This window comes from Musa acuminata, chromosome BXJ3-6, assembly GCF_036884655.1.
Source record: "Musa acuminata AAA Group cultivar baxijiao chromosome BXJ3-6, Cavendish_Baxijiao_AAA, whole genome shotgun sequence".
Taxonomy (NCBI): Eukaryota; Viridiplantae; Streptophyta; class Magnoliopsida; order Zingiberales; family Musaceae; genus Musa; species Musa acuminata.
Window position 1 is genome coordinate 4,177,857 of NC_088354.1, and position 15,934 is coordinate 4,193,790.

Consider the following 15,934-nt stretch of genomic DNA (forward strand, 5'->3'; position numbering starts at 1 on the left):
GCAACGCCCACAGCGGTAACAGACGTCGTCAGAGGTACGGTCCTGTTCTGGCAGGATGGCCCATCAGGTAACATCAACCCCCCTTATAAATACCCCCCCGGGTCCACACAAAGGGGGAGGGAAAGAAAAGACTCTCTCTCTCTCTCTCTCTCTCTCTCTCTCTCTCTCTCAACCAAGAGAACATTCCCTTCCGCTGACTTGATCGTCGGATGGGTCGGGCCGAGCCACCGACCCGACCTGTTTGCAGGTACCCAGCCTCCGTCAACCCGGCTCGCCCAAGCGGACTCCTCGGGCAAGATCCTCCGCATCCGCCACCTCAAGCCCGATAAAGGGGGACACCTCTAATTCCAGGCATTTGGAGCCCAGAACCAGCCGCGTCAGCCCCAAAGTCGCGGCCCGAAAGTTATTTACCATAACACTATCAAAATAGGATTGATTTTGAAAGTTATTGAAGATAAAATCTTGAAAAAAAAAAGAGGTAAGCTGGAATTATTCTTGAGTTTATATTCAATATTATCCAACATCAATAATCAGACTATAAAATCATTTTTAAATTTCGAAGAATGATAAAAAAAAATACTTAATTTGGAAGATAATTATCCTTCTTTTTAAAACTAAACACAAAGATCGATATTTATATTATCATTTCTATTTTTTCCAAAAAATAAATAAAAGGGGATAAAAAAAGATATATATTATAAATACGTGAGTCTTCACTTCTCGACGGTAATCTTTGAGCGGTCACCGAAGCGGACACATCCCTAATGTCGATATGCCTCTCTCCGAGCACGGGCTAAAAGGAACCCACGCCATCGACTCTCTGCTTTCCTGCCTTCGTCACCGACCCCGTTAGGGTTTCGCCCTTCACCCCACCCGGCGATCTCCGCCGCCCGCCACCGCGATGAACCACTCTGTCGGCTCTCACTGCGCGGTCTTCGTCGGGGGTCCGTCCATGGCCGCGCCCCGACCAAGTGTTCGGCTTTCTAGCAACCCGGATTGCTCAAGACCCTCCAATGGTACTATTTTGATCACAAATTCACAATCGCTAGTTTTCTATCAAACCGTGGTTTCTTGATTCTCCATGTTTGTGGATAAGTTTCATGCTTTGTTTGTCGGAGTATATCAAAGTATGAGATGTCAATGTTGGTATAGTTTTGGAGGCAATTGTGTGGTTGTTTACTTCAACTTATGCTCAATTACCTATTGCCACGTTGGTGTGCTATCTCATGTTTTCGCGTACGCCCAAAAGTGTTTTTCTGGACTTGTTTTTTAGAGGCTATAATGCCATTATTGCTCGTCATTCTACATACTGTGTGGTAGATGCTTGTCTTAATAATTGGTTTAAACATGCTGTCGACTCGAATACATTGTTCTATCTTGAATATCCCATATATCGATCATGCAAAGTTGAAATTCATGCTGGAGAAAATGAAGCACATGTTTTGCCTCTTTTTGTGGCTCATGAAGGCACTTCTTCTAAACAATTGCAGGGTTGAGGAGCCATGTGGGGAGACTAGTAAATTGTTCAAGAAGATATGCTGGCACTTTGGCAATCTTCATGGGGCCTCAGTTGGGGCACTTCAGCGGTACTTTGTCGGGCAGGACTAGTGGAGACAAATTTATCGGACACTCGTCCGGAGGTGAAACAGCAATTACATCGTATGCATGGTCAGACAAACAGGTCAGTCAAAATTGATGGAGTAAAGTATCATAACTTTTGAAAGCACAGAATGACTTTAGGTCCTTAGACATGATAGAGTTTTCTTCCTGTTTTAGGAGTTCTGTTACGTTCGTTTGATGTACTTTTGAAAGTATCATAACTGTCAAAATTGATAGAGTTTTCTTCCTGTTTTAGGAGTTCTGTTACGTTCGTTTTATGTACTTTTTCATTAACATAGTGAAGTAAGAGCAAGAAAACTCTCACACTACAAGACACCAGGAATTTGACATGACCCTATCATTTCATAGACTTAAGCATTTTGTCTCTGTACTTTGGTACCTATTTTACTTGGTACCTAATGATTGATCCAATGCCGTTACACACTTTGTGTTCAGTTCGAGTCCTTTGCATTCGTTTTGGGGAATCAACTTGATTAGTATTGCTTCTCTGACTTTCTTAGTTATATATTGTGGTTAATGGAGAGTGTTATCTTTTTTTCACAATGATCTGAACTCTGAAGATAGGAGTCTGGATAATGTTGTTGGTTAGCTAATTTTTTCTTATTTATCGAATATTCCATTGTCACTTGCCAACCATCAGGCTCTCTATTCTTGTGTATTATGTGGCCTATCTTTTTTTTTCCCATTCTTAACCTTTCCTGTGTTGCTTTTTATGACTTAAGTGATCTACAATCATGATGTTTGAGTATGTTAATTTTGTCTTCGTGAAGGGTATCTTATTTATGTTGGTCTTATGACCCTCACAACTACTATTTCTATGATCAAGGATCATTTCTTTTTATGGTTATCTTTGGTCATGTTTGATGCTAAATTAACCATTTCTATTTGATTGTCTCCTGTTTCTATGTTTAATCATATAATATTAAATGCTCATGTACTTTTGAAGGTCACAGTTCATATTGATGATAAAGGCATTGCAACTAATATATTTGATACAAATTATGAATATGATGAATGCAATGTGAAAAGATAGATGCTTAAACCTTGGCATTTTGGAGTTTGTAAGTGATGATGGATGAGTTCATACTAATTCTGATACATGTCCCAATCTATAATGTTCTCTTAATTTATATATTTTTCACTTTGACCAATGATTTGATATACTTTTATCTTCTAGAGGCCAAGAATTTGTATCTTAGGTGGTGGATTTGGGGGCTTATACACAGCTCTAAGGTTGGAATCTCTTGTGTGGACTGATGACAAGAAGCCTCAGGTAAATAGATAGTTATTCCTTTATAATGCCTAATTTACTACTGGTGTCTCACAGTGGTTACCTGTGCTTTCTAACTTTTACATGTATTTGAAGAAAGTTACTACTTTAGTTCAAATCCAATGACTGTAATGTTAGTGTGTTTAACAAAATACGTAAAGATAAAATGATGCGATTTGCTACTTAGGTTTGAGTTTTATGTATTTGCAGTAGTTATGAATGATTCTTACCGAACACATTCATGATGATTATCTCTATATACTGCACCTTTAACTACCCTTGAAGCCAATGCATGCTGAGGATGTCATTTCTAAATGCCATCAGAACTGTTCATCACATGAAGACTTTGGGACTCTTATCAGATCTTTGGTCTTTTTCCATATCAAAGATGCATTACTTTGTGTGTCTGTTACACACTTCGATTAGAGTCTGCATATTCTTAAGATGGCTGTGGGTTTCTTTCTTTGAAACACAGCTGGTGTCCTTTCCCAGGAAGAGGCACAATTTTTAGTGAGTGAATCTAATCCCATCTATTGCATCATGTGCAATAGCATGAACCTATTGCTAGCATAGCTATATACAATTTTGGTTTGGTCTTAATATTTTGACTTGATTGTTATGCTTAAGACTTAAGATGATTCAGCTCTTAAACTTTAATAGAAATTATAAATAAAGATTGAATTACTCTGAACGTAACTAAACATGTGGCTTTTTACAGATCTTAATGTCGACAAAAGATCTATGTAGCCAACCCAAAGTAGTTGGGACTTATGGCTTTGTTGTTATTGTTGCATCAAATATATTTCATATCAATGGTACTGGTAGGGCAGGACTTATTGTTCCAAATTAGAATGTCAAGAGTATTCCAATATGGACACATAGGACACAACTTTGTTATCTCTTTCTTTTTATTGTCTTTCCCTTCTTTTTGTTCTTCGTATAGGAAAGTTCGGCTCCACTTTCATTCTCGTGGAAGACAGAATAGGTTGGCAGATCAATTATTTAAGAAATCTAACTATCTTTCTTCTTTAGGTTTTATTTTTTTTCCTAGCAAATTTGTATGAATAATTCCTTTTTTGTATTTTTGGTGTTATCCTATCCATCTCGACGTTGAAGATTTAATATTGCATACTCTCATAGCAGATCATGCAACTACTCCTTTCCTTTTATTTTCTTGCTTCATCTTTTACCAGCCCTCCTTATAGCTCAAAGTTTGTTCCATTTTAATCTTATTTTTGGCATCTGATGTTGTAATGCTAATGTTCTGTATTCTTCTGATATTCTATCTCTTAACAAAATTGTTACAGGTTCTTCTTGTAGACCAGCCCGGTAATGAAAATGTTCTTAGGCCTCCTTCTAGCTCATAGTTTGTTCCATTTCAATCTTACTTTTGGCATCTGTTGGTTTGTCCTTATTGTTAATGTTCTATACTTTGATATTGTAGCTCATAACCAAAATGTTACAGGTTGTTCTCGTTGATCAGTCTGATCGATTTGTTTTCAAACCGATGCTGTATGAACTACTGTCAGGAGGTATGAGAAGTTTGATCTAGATGACACTTTTTAAATTTTATATTATATATAATATTATTCTTTCAGTGTCTATAATTTCTTATGTAGTGTTTACCACATGGCAGAAGTAGATGCATGGGAAGTAGCACCTTTCTTTACAGACTTGCTGAAGAACACAAACATTGAATTTATCAAGGATAGAGTAAAGCTTTTAGACCCTTCTGATCACTTAACAAAGGAACCTGGAAGTACATGCTCTGGAGGAACTGTTCATCTTGAAAGTGGAATCATCATAGAATATGATTGGTAAAGTTATTTCATTTCCTGAAAAACTTGTTTTATCATAGAATATGATTGGTACATGCTCTGGAGGAACTGTTCTTGAAAGTGGAATCATCATAGAATATGATTGGTAAAGTTATTTCAATGCCTGCAAAACTTGTTTTATCATAGATTTTCTTTCCTATCAAACAAAATAAGAGAAATATTAATCTTTTTTAAATTCTTTCAGCTACCCTTTTAGCCCACTCTAGATGCTTATTTGATATTAAATTATTTTCTTTGCTCATACATCACTGATCATCAACAAGTTTTGAATATCTTATTAACCAAATTTAATCTTGTTAATATGTGATTCTGTATTTGTTTCTTTAAAACTTTAATGCACCAAGTATCACAAAACTACTCTGTCTAGCAAACTGTGATAATTCAACATCGACAGTAGAATATAATTGGGGAATTTTATAACAAGAATAATATGAGAAGCATCCATATGCAGGTGTTATTCTTTTGAGATAAGTAAAAACTGACATCTGTACCAGTTTATTTGGATATTCTCTCTAATTGCGATTGTTGACTATAGTTTATTTGTCACTTTAAATGATCCACTGATGTGGCATTCCTTTTCTCTGTTTTTGCGTATGTCACCCTATCTATCCTATGTTGCTGATTTTGCATTTCCTACAACTGGGCAGCCCAGGCTGGTCCTAGCTTTAGGAGCTGAAGCTAAACTGGATGTCGTTCCTGGATCTGCTGAATATGCCTTGCCTTTCTCAACCTTGGAGGATGCTTGTGTAAGTATCCAGAGTATTCATGCCTCTTAATTTATTATATATGGCTTTCCCTATTTTGGTCACTTTCTCTAGATGATTTTTCTGTAATGTGTTCTTTAATTATAGTAGATTATTTTTGGGCCTTTCTTATGTTAGCAAGAACAAGCTTTTTCTAAGAAGATTCCAAGAATTTGTTTTGATTGCATCCCCCAATTGTAGCAGCTAAATTCTGCTTGACTGGGATATAGACAACAATAATTTTCCGATGTCCCAATTCAAACTCATCAAATTTCATAAGAACTGCTGAGTGCTGATAGTATGACTTCTTTGCATATATAATGTGAAAACATACGTGACTTAAAGGTTTTTTTATCTGCCAATGCATTAGAAACTGTCTGCTCGTGGTGTATATGTATATATGTACACATCTATAGTCTTCAATGTTTGCGTCCGTCACTGTTTTGTAAATTCTTCTCTTGCAATGGTGCAGAGAGTCGACAAAAAATTGAAGGTTTTGGAGAGAGAGAGGTTCGGAAAGGATTCCTCTCCCATTCGTGTGGCTATTGTTGGCTGTGGCTACTCAGGGGTGGAGTTGGCTGCTACTATCTCTGAAAGATTACAGAATAATGGGATAGTTCAAGCAATCAATGTTGAAACTACTATATGTCCTAATGCCCCATCTGGAAATAGAGAGGCTGCACTTAAAGTAAGAATTCTTCTTTAACTTTTTATCTTTTGTATCTCACTTATGTTATTGTAAGTTTTTTGTTTTTGGGGGTACCATATTCTGCTTCCACTCAGTTTTCAGGTTATTGGCTAGATTTACCTGCCATTTATCATGCTGTTAAGCTTAAAAGTGTGGAACACACTAAAGTGGTTAGAATTGTAAGCTTAAGGGTCGCTATAAAGTACTAAAGTCCATACAATCAAAACTATCTTAAATTACTGCAATGCACTACCTTCTAAAATGCTAGGGAAGTCCTTGCTGATGTTGCAATTCACAATAATATCACACTATGTTAGCATTCATCTAATGGTTGTTTTTATTCCATATGAATTAATTGGAAACTTGACTATGTATTTATTTATTTCCTTCTCTTTCCATGCATTTCTATAGTGGGCATCAAGATTCTAAATATAACATGAGAGGATTATCTAGAGGGTTAAAATTTCATTGTAGTTGCATGTATGTGATGTAAAATTTGGTTGTAAGGCAATTATAATGTGAAAATGGAAAAAGATAAAATCCTTTCTGCCAGATAATTGCGAGCATACACATCATCTATCAACTTTACTTAAAGGGATAACCATGATATTTGTAGGTCTACATAAAAGAACAATGACTGTGTGCATACTATTCTTTTAAATGTTGCAATTGAATGATAGTTAATATAAACAAATGCAAATGCACGATTGTACAATAACCTCTTGTAACATCTGTCTATTTGATCAGGTTCTTCAATCTCGGAACGTTCAGCTGTTCTTGGGATATTTCGTCAGCTGCATAAAGAAGATTTCAGATTCTGAAGATTCGGCCAAGGTGATTGGGATTGACGAAGAAATGGGTACTGATACTGCAACCTGTGGAAAGAATTTTATTTTGGAACTTCAACCTGCACAAAGGGGCCTTCAGAGTCAAGTTCTTGAAGCTGATTTGGTGTTATGGACAGTAGGATCTAAGCCTCTGATTCCTCAGGTGGATCCATCAGATTATTATAACATGATTCCACTGAATGGTAGAGGGCAAGCTGAGACAGATGAAACTCTCCGCGTAAGAGGACATCCAAGAATATTTGCAATTGGTGATTCATCAGCTCTGAGAGATTCCTCTGGCAGGATACTCCCTGCAACTGCACAAGTACACCCATTTATTGTTTGCATGCATCATGTATACTAATCCATGAGCTAACAACACTTGCTGCAATTGATTCTTAGGTTGCTTTTCAGCAAGCAGACTTTGCTGGTTGGAATCTTTGGGCGGCGATCAATGACCGACCTCTATTACCCTTCAGGTTAGTAACTGTTAGGTCTTTCTTTGCTGTCAAAGCATGGTTGATATTGTAAAAGGGATCACAACAGTACAATACAAACTTGTTTTTGATGATTAGCTATTTAAGCTCCGAAACTCTGATGAATAGAACTTAATCCATTTTCAGGTTAAATATGCAAAGAATCACCTCCTATTTTAGCTTATGTTATGTAACGTGTAATAGGCAAGCCTAGTGCTATTCAACAAATATGGACTTTTCAAACTTTCAGATCAGAAACATTTGTCCGTATTGATGTTACCTTTCAATTAGCTCTAACAAAAAGTGATTTGCAATGTAGAAGATAGTAGTTCCGTTGAATGCAACTTTCAGCTCAAGATAGCACTTAATGTTTCATCTGTCAATGAAAATGAATACGTTGAGTTAGTTTTGTTCTTGCTAAAACAAAGGGCGTAAATGATTGTTTTGTTCTCAGCAAAGCATATGATTAGTTAGTGGTTTAAAGCTTTCCCCTTTTCTGGTAGCTGAATCCGGCCTTTGTTCTGATTTGTTGGATCAGTTTTAATAAAATTATACTGGGACTGATAGAAGATTCATGGTCCAAAGGATTTACATGGTTCATGCAAATTTTCATCTTAGGTTCCAAAATCTTGGTGAGATGATGACTCTTGGATTGAGTGATGCTGCCATCACACCCAATTTCATCGACGGACTCACCTTGGAGGGTCCCGTTGGGCATGCTGGTATGTGTTCATGCTGACCTGCTTCTTTGCTCGTTGCATGATCAGTGAATCCAATTCGGTCTTCATGTGGCTTTTACATTGCAGCAAGGAAGATAGCATACCTGTTCAGATTGCCCACGGACGAACACCGGCTCAAGGTAGGCATGAGTTGGCTTGCCAAGTCTGCTGTTGATTCGGTTGCTTTGTTCCAGACCACCATCACCAAAGTCATTACAGGTTCATAGATTCTTACTTTTTCTTAGAGTTTTGCTGTATCTTTTTCATGAAATAAACAACTATATGCTTGTGCATCTTGTCTGTGTTATTAATTGCACTCCTATTTCTTGCCATCAAAACAAGTTTTTGCTTGATAATTCATCCTATATTTTGGTGGTGGAACAAAATCATAGACAGTCGTTTATGAATTATGTCATTCAGCTGCATGAGCAAAAGAAATGTTTTTAGATTATGTCATTCAGCTGGCCGGCCGGCCGGAATAAAGAGCATCAAATGCTTCCCGTGAAGATGACACTCTAACCAACCGAGTAATTTCCCGAGTTGACGAGTGTTATTTCTCGTGACCGCCGATGGTGACTCAATACGATCTCGTATATGGATCGAGAAAAGGTGGGAGGACATCTTCATGTCTGATGAGATCACTTTGAGACTCGTGGCGATTGTGGGATTTTTCCCGTCGATCGGATCGATGGATCAAAACTATGATTGGGTCAAACATTTCAACCTCAGGAGTTATATTATTGATCGACTTGTCTAAAGTATCAAACGCAAGAAGATCCACGGCATTCGATTTTATGATGTCTAGAACCGTTGGAAGCACGGTTTATTGATGGCTCCAGGTGGGCTGTCATCCGTCCGTCCATTTCTGAACTCACGGTTCCGATCAATCGGAAGTGAGGAAAGAAACCACGGTCTGCATCATGCTCACCGCTTTCGCGCTCTTGGGATCACGGAAATGGAACACATGCTGCTCCCCCTCCGCCTCCATCAGCCGCGCCTCCCCTTCCCACCCGCTCCGCTCCAGCGCCTCGTAGTACGCCCGCCCCCTCTCCCGCAGTATGTCCTCCTCCGCCACCATCACCAGCACCCGCCGGCACGGCAGCCCCGCCATGCTCGTTGCCCCCTCCGCCAGCGGGTTCAGCCGCGGGTCGTCCGGCCCCACCGTTCCCGGGCACACCAACGTCCAGATTTTCTCCGGCCCCGCCCTCGTCTCCGGATCCCGGCTTTCCGACCCCAGCGGCTCCGCCCCCCAGAAGTACGGGTGGATCAGCAGCAGCCCCTTGATCGTGGCTGCACCGCCCAACCCCTCCGCCGCCACCCGCAGCGCCACCTGATGCACGATGTTGGCGCCCGCGCTGTCCCCTGCCAGGAACACCCGCCCCAGGTCCCCGCGCTCCGCGAGCCAGTCCTCCGCCGGAGGCCGCGACGCAACCCACTGGAGTGCCGCCCACGAGTCGTCGTACGCGGCCGGGAGAGGGTGCTCCGGCGCGCGGCGGTAGTCCACGGACACGGCCACCACGCCGGCCGCGGCCACGAGGGAGTTGAGGTAGTTGTGGTACGTCGGGGAGAAGGCGGTCTCGATGACGAAGCCGCCGCCATGGTAGTAGACAAGAACTGGGAGTTTCCTGTCCGGTGGGCTACCGACGAGGTCCGGGAGGTAGAGGCGGGCCACCAGGTTGGTGGCCGGGTCGATGAGGACGTCCTTGGAGACGACGCCGGTGGCGGGGTCGAGCCCTGCGGGGAGTACTTCGTTGCCGAGGAGGCGTTCGACGCGGCCGCTCTTGAAGATGCGAACGAAAGGTGGCGCATCGAGCACGACTTCGGCATCGGCGTCCATGGTTGCGAACTCTCGCGGCCGGAATGGTGGTGAGAGAGGCTTATAAAAAGGTGGAGTGCAAGCCTTCGCCAATGCTTTAATAGAAATAAATTAATCAGATCGTTTGAATTTTCAATAGGTTGAAGAAGTATTCTCAAATTTATAAAAATAATTATAATAAAAAATATATTTTTTTTTATTTTTTATAAGTAAATATTATATTCATTTCTCTCATTCTCTTATAGTTCTCTTTTATTATTTTTTAAAAAAATTATTATATGTTTTTTTTATATTTTTAAGGTAATATGTATTTTTAAAATCATATTTTCTAAAAATTTATTAGGTTTACAATTCGATCAATTGGATTCGATTTGGATAAATCTTTAACGAAAACTTAGTACATCATTTCATATAAGATAAAAAAAAATATTTAATTTAAAAATCGAGAGAGAATCTATTCCAATTGGAAACTTGATATATTAAATTATATCAAATCCGATTCAATCGATTAAAAATATCTGAACTTGATTTAAGGAGATGAAGAAGACAGGAGAGAGACCCAAAAAAATCAGATTTACTAATATGACGCATGCGATGACGGATTGAGTTGAGTCCATTAAACGTGCGGTGCACGCGATTTCAAAGGGCGAGAGAGAGAGAGAGAGAGAGAGAGAGAGTCAAAAGAAGTGGATTCGATTGGAAGAACCACTACCGACTCTATCAACGGTATCAACGTCAAGCTGAAGTTTCAATGCATGAGATGAAGTTGGGAATATTATAGGATTGGGACGGAACATAAAGTCCTCCCTTGATTTGTTGTTTTCGATGGCAATTAGTTCTCAAACCAAGACGTTCTTTTATGTCTTGGTCTTATCAATGAAAAGGCGGTCACCCTTTGCAATACACTCCCATTAAACCTAGCAATATAATGATGCATACAACATCACTTTCAACCTAATTAACAACTGTGGGGGTGATTTCCAAGCAAAAGTCATCTTTTTATATTTTTTTAATAATTAGTATCCTTTAGCTTTTTTTCCATCGTTGTGTCTTTTAGCAAAAGTCAACTGCGAAAGACTATCGGAAGTGAAAGTGATCAGGACATTTCCATCAAAATGTTGAAAAACAAACGCTCTTATGTTGAAAACATTATGCGAACAAAATAAACCTTAAAAGCAATTTTTTTAAAATAAAATTATTATATATATATATATGATGAGATTTTTAATCGATTAATTACAATTAATTTGCCGATGAAATAAGAAAAAAGAATGAAGTAATAGATGCAAATATCATGATAAAAGAACTCAGTTCTAAGGACAAATTTACAGCCGAATTCAATTCTCAAATAAACTACTTCACGTAAAGCCATGTTATGATGATTAATCGAATATTATTTTTATGTATAACCTTATATAAAGTGTTAACTCGGCTTTGCTGTCGCTTAAATCAATGAAGTTGTCGATGTGGAGAGTACGGAGTGCGAGAAGATCGAAGAACATATATCGTAGTCGAGGAACCTTCTATTTATAATTTATAATAAATGAATCAATATAATTTATATTGATTAAGAAAATATTTCTAAAATCATTATAAATTCGAAGAATATTTTCTATTATGATAGATGCTTATGTGACTGACATGTCTTACTTGAGCAATTTTACGAACATATTATTCTCGGCTACAATTGTTTGTATGTAGCAGAGACGATTACAAAGAGAACAAAAGGGTATCACTAATCTCAAGATTGGAACATCAAACTAACATCATCTAAAATTTTGAATTAATTATAAATTAGCTATCCATAATATTCTGATACATATATTTTAAAAAGTTATATTCACATATCTATAATTAGAAAAGTAAAACATCTAAATCTATTTACTATAACGTTGTTGGTTTTAACAACTAAAATATTAAAACAAAGAATAATAATAATTTTAATATTTCGATTGGTAATAGCAAACGAACAATATAGCTAGGGACCATGAGTGATTGTTTTTGATGAAAAAAGTAACGAAGAGGTAACAGTCGCTATATATTTACGTCAACGTGAATGTAATTACCGAGTCAACGTGAATGTAATTACCGAATGACCTTTTCACCGTCTTGTATCTACATTAATATTGACATAATTACAGAGTAATCCTCACCTCTTATCGTCGTTCTTCTCATCCATAACAATCACCCGTAACTCCCAACGACACCATCATTTGTCACCATCGGCGACGTCTATCATCATCAACTGAAATATTAAAAATATATTTTTATCTTTTATTTTTTTATTTTTATTGGTAAAACCGATATTGGATGTCACTATATTTTTTTTAAATATAAAAAGAGACTTGTACTTGAATTCTGCATTAAGGGACATGCTTGTCATAATAATATACAGGTTGGATGATCAACCCAAAGCTGCACTAATCACATTAAACTCGGTACAATATAATCATACATCTGCATTTGCTGTCTCAGATCTACTATTATGGCCTCAAGCAGTAATTTAGATGACCAAAAGGAGGCAAACAATCCACCCAAGCATCACTAACCACTTTATACTGAATCAGCACAAAAGAATCCAACCTTTTGTCAGTGTTTCAGATCTGTTGTGGTCTGATTCAGTGATTGAGATGACCAAAAGAATGTGGATAGAACATGAGCATCTTTCTGAAAGTAGTTATTACTTTTGTTCATTTTGTAATGGAGATCAAACCCTCCACTACTTTTTTTCCACTGCACAGATTCATGCTCGCAATCATCATCATCATCTCAACACTTAAAGCAATAGCTCAGGACAATTATTCCAGTGCCAGCATACATGCACATGCTAAGCATCACAATTAGACATCAAATTAAACTCACAATTATTCCCCACCTCAACATTAGGCATATGACAGTCCAAGGAAAAGAACAAATAAGAAGTCAAGCTCTCACAAAAAACATTAGGAACCACAACCATCAATTATTCCAATAATGCAATCAAATAAGACATCTCACAATAATGTACTTGTATATTGCAAGCACCAACACTCAAACAGGCCACATCTCCATATTATGCGCAACAATTAAGACAAGAATCATGAAATAAGAGATAGCAGTAAGCTCAGAGATCAGCACTCTCAGTTGGCCTCTCTTCCCCACAAGACACAGCTCCCTTACCTTTCTCCCTGCCAGGCCATATCTCTGGCTACAACAGACTTCACCTTGGGAGGCCAATGTCATCCTCTCTTAACCTCACCAGTAGCAGCAGTAACAGGATATACAACTCTTTTTCATTTTAAAGCACCAAAATTCTTGCATATAATCCCTTCTGTATGGTGGAATATGCTTGTTCTGATAGACAGAGAAGTTCTTCCCCAAATGAGCATGAACAAATAATACACCAACATCACACTGTCGAAAGAAAGCTCAAATAGAACAAGAGCAATTCTACTCATACTGGATATGCCTAAAGCTTATTTTCTTAAAACTAATTTAACATACAATTAGGGCCTTAAAAGCATTACAACAGTGAATTCACTTGCTCGATTTGTAATCAGATATACCTTTTACCACCTTTTCCAGACACCAGATTCATGCATTTCCAGTAGTTTTTCCAGGGAACAGATTCATCATGCACAGAGCAGCAAAAGATGCTAGCCAAGGCAAAATACAGACAACTTATAAGCAAGGTTATGCACCACAATGCTACCACATTCCATCCCCAATAGAGATGTACACACTAAACATCACAAAAGGCAATCCATCTCAAATTCACAGTAATTTCCTAATTCAAACACAAACACTGTCACAGTAACAGGAGAAGTAAAAATATTAGAAAGTAAAGAACTCCCAGGAAAGATAGAAACAGTAGAGATCTGAAAGATGCACCACAATCATCAGTTTTAGTCAGTCATTTTCGGTAGCACAGTCGACTAAGACATCTCAGCATAATGTACACGCAGATTCCAAGCACCACCACCCCGACAGGCTCCATCTCTAAATTACTCACAACAATTAAGACAAGAAACAACAAAGAAGAACGGCAATAAGTTTAGATATCAGCATTAGAAGTTGACCTCCCCGGTTTGCTCCACTCATGCCGCCTCCGTCACTAGCGAAGGCTTCACCTTGGGAGGCCGACCCCGGCCTCTCTTGACTACACCACCGGCTGCAGCGGCGGCGGCAGCGGGAGCGGCAGTCACCGACACAGCAGGCCGTGCAACCTTCGGCGGCCGGCCGCGGGGCCGGGGGAGCCCGGCCGTGGCCTTGGCGACGGCCGCGGCGAGGGGATCTTTAGGCTTGGGGGGCCGCCCGCGGGGTCGGGGAGAGGGGAGGTCGGCGACGGGTGGCAGCGCCGGCTTAGGCTTCGGCGGCCGGCCGCGGCCACGCTTCGGGGGCGCGTCGGCACCGGGCCTGATGTAGTTGTTCTTGACGAACAGCAGCTCGCCGCTCTCCTTCATGCGGGCCAGGTGCGCCGTGAGCAGCGACGAGTGTGCCGGCGGCAGCTCCCCGTACTTTGACTCCATGTACTTCGAGATGGCCGACTTGTTCGACCCGTTCTTGTCGTTCAACGCCTCGATCGCCTCCGTTATCATCTGCAGCTCGCACACAAACCAACACATCAACTCAAGATTCATGATAAGGACACCATCTTGAGAGAGAGAGAGAGAGAGGAAAGATCTCAACACACCTCAGGGTATGTTTTGCTAGCTTCCTCATCGGTAGCAGCCATGGAGAGTGTGATTTCAGCTGGAGGATTTGGGGTTGGGGAATAGGTTGCTGATTGGGGATATCGATCGCAGGATCGAGAGGGCTTTTAATGGAGGAGAAAGAGAAGGGAAAGAACAGAAAAAGATTAAAAAAATTGGCTGAAAATAAAAGAAATAAAAGGGAAGACGGTGATAAGAGATGGGAAAAGGAAAGGAAGACGGGAGATGTGCTCGTTCGGGAGAGCCCATGGACGGTCCGGATGTCAAGAGACGGTCAGGATCGAAGCATGACGAGTGCCGCGAATTGACGTCTCGCGGATCGGTGACGTGGTGCGGAGTAGGGCCGTCCCCGTCATATCTGGGTTTTCGTTGTACTTGCACGCTTCGCCAAGCTGAGCTGGCATTGGGCCGGTCGGATCTCGGTTCCACCCATCCATCCCGGATCCGACCCGGGCCTAATTAACGGGTACTGTCATTAACGTAATTTATTATTCATAATTAGATAAAAATAAGTTTCCCGAAAACAGATGGACATGACTTCATTTAGTCATTTTATAGCCTATCGATTTTAATAGACAACTTCATTTAATAGCAAAACTATATAATTTTTGCATGATTTGCTCATATTGCCATTGGAAACGACAATTATGTTAACTTCATGATATAAAATGCACTTATTAGATTGAGTCTCTTCTTGTTTTGTCTTTTATTCTATTAAGATACCGACATTCATCTTGTAGCATCAATTATTATAGAATCGATCCAATATCAGAATATTCCACGCTTCCTAATCGCATAATTTTCCATCGAAACACTCTATTACGACTCAATTATTAGCTAAACCTAAAACCTTAATCGTGTTCAAATGCTTTAATCCTAATCAAAGTTCAGACTTGTCATCTATCTAATCCATAGTTACATTATTTTAATACGGTGTGGTGTGTAAGACGCCCTTTGTCTGGTCGTCTCTTTCGTCGCGGGCTATGGTTGCAGCCTTTAAGAAGCCCAGTCGCTCTGCTCTCTCTCTCTCTCTCTCCCCTTACGAAAGTATGTGTAGAGGTGCTGTTCTTTTGGTGGAGATGACTCCATCGATGGGTTCAGAGGGACGGGGAAAAAACAAAGGGACGATACTGTGCGTAGATGAAGCGTTCATGCGGACGTAAACGGCCATGCAAGTGGTGGTTCTACGGATGAATGCTATCTATCTACCAGACTGTAAGATAGTGTGCTGTAGATTGGGCGAGGA

At 39.8% G+C, this 15,934-nt stretch overlaps 3 protein-coding genes across 4 annotated transcripts; 1 reads left to right on the forward strand and 2 right to left on the reverse strand.

The window, feature by feature from the left end:
• The first annotated feature begins 731 nt into the window (after positions 1–731).
• LOC135641770 (alternative NAD(P)H-ubiquinone oxidoreductase C1, chloroplastic/mitochondrial-like) lies at positions 732–8,588 on the forward strand. Its single transcript, XM_065157472.1, has 11 exons — positions 732–1,016; positions 1,491–1,681; positions 2,798–2,893; positions 4,356–4,422; positions 4,527–4,707; positions 5,381–5,474; positions 5,944–6,159; positions 6,907–7,311; positions 7,389–7,465; positions 8,081–8,184; positions 8,269–8,588. Exons 1-11 carry the CDS (start codon positions 902–904, stop codon positions 8,406–8,408), a joined length of 1,686 nt encoding a protein of 561 aa, XP_065013544.1. The 5' UTR covers positions 732–901; the 3' UTR covers positions 8,409–8,588.
• A 298-nt stretch (positions 8,589–8,886) lies between these two features.
• Positions 8,887–10,094, reverse strand: LOC135641771 (tuliposide A-converting enzyme 1, chloroplastic-like). The gene has a single exon (XM_065157473.1). It carries the CDS (start codon positions 10,016–10,018, stop codon positions 9,065–9,067), a length of 954 nt encoding a protein of 317 aa, XP_065013545.1. The 5' UTR covers positions 10,019–10,094; the 3' UTR covers positions 8,887–9,064.
• A 3,648-nt stretch (positions 10,095–13,742) lies between these two features.
• On the reverse strand, positions 13,743–14,891 carry LOC135640129 (HMG-Y-related protein A-like). Of its 2 annotated transcripts, XM_065154281.1 has the most exons (3): positions 14,670–14,891; positions 14,056–14,574; positions 13,743–13,975 (listed from the first exon to the last, which is right to left on the reverse strand). In XM_065154281.1, exons 1-2 carry the CDS (start codon positions 14,709–14,711, stop codon positions 14,074–14,076), a joined length of 543 nt encoding a protein of 180 aa, XP_065010353.1. In that variant the 5' UTR covers positions 14,712–14,891; the 3' UTR covers positions 13,743–13,975; positions 14,056–14,073. The 2 variants fall into 2 exon arrangements, with proteins under 2 accessions (XP_065010353.1, XP_065010352.1); XM_065154280.1 differs by having other exon boundaries at positions 13,743–14,574; positions 14,670–14,890.
• Between the last annotated feature and the right edge of the window lie 1,043 nt (positions 14,892–15,934).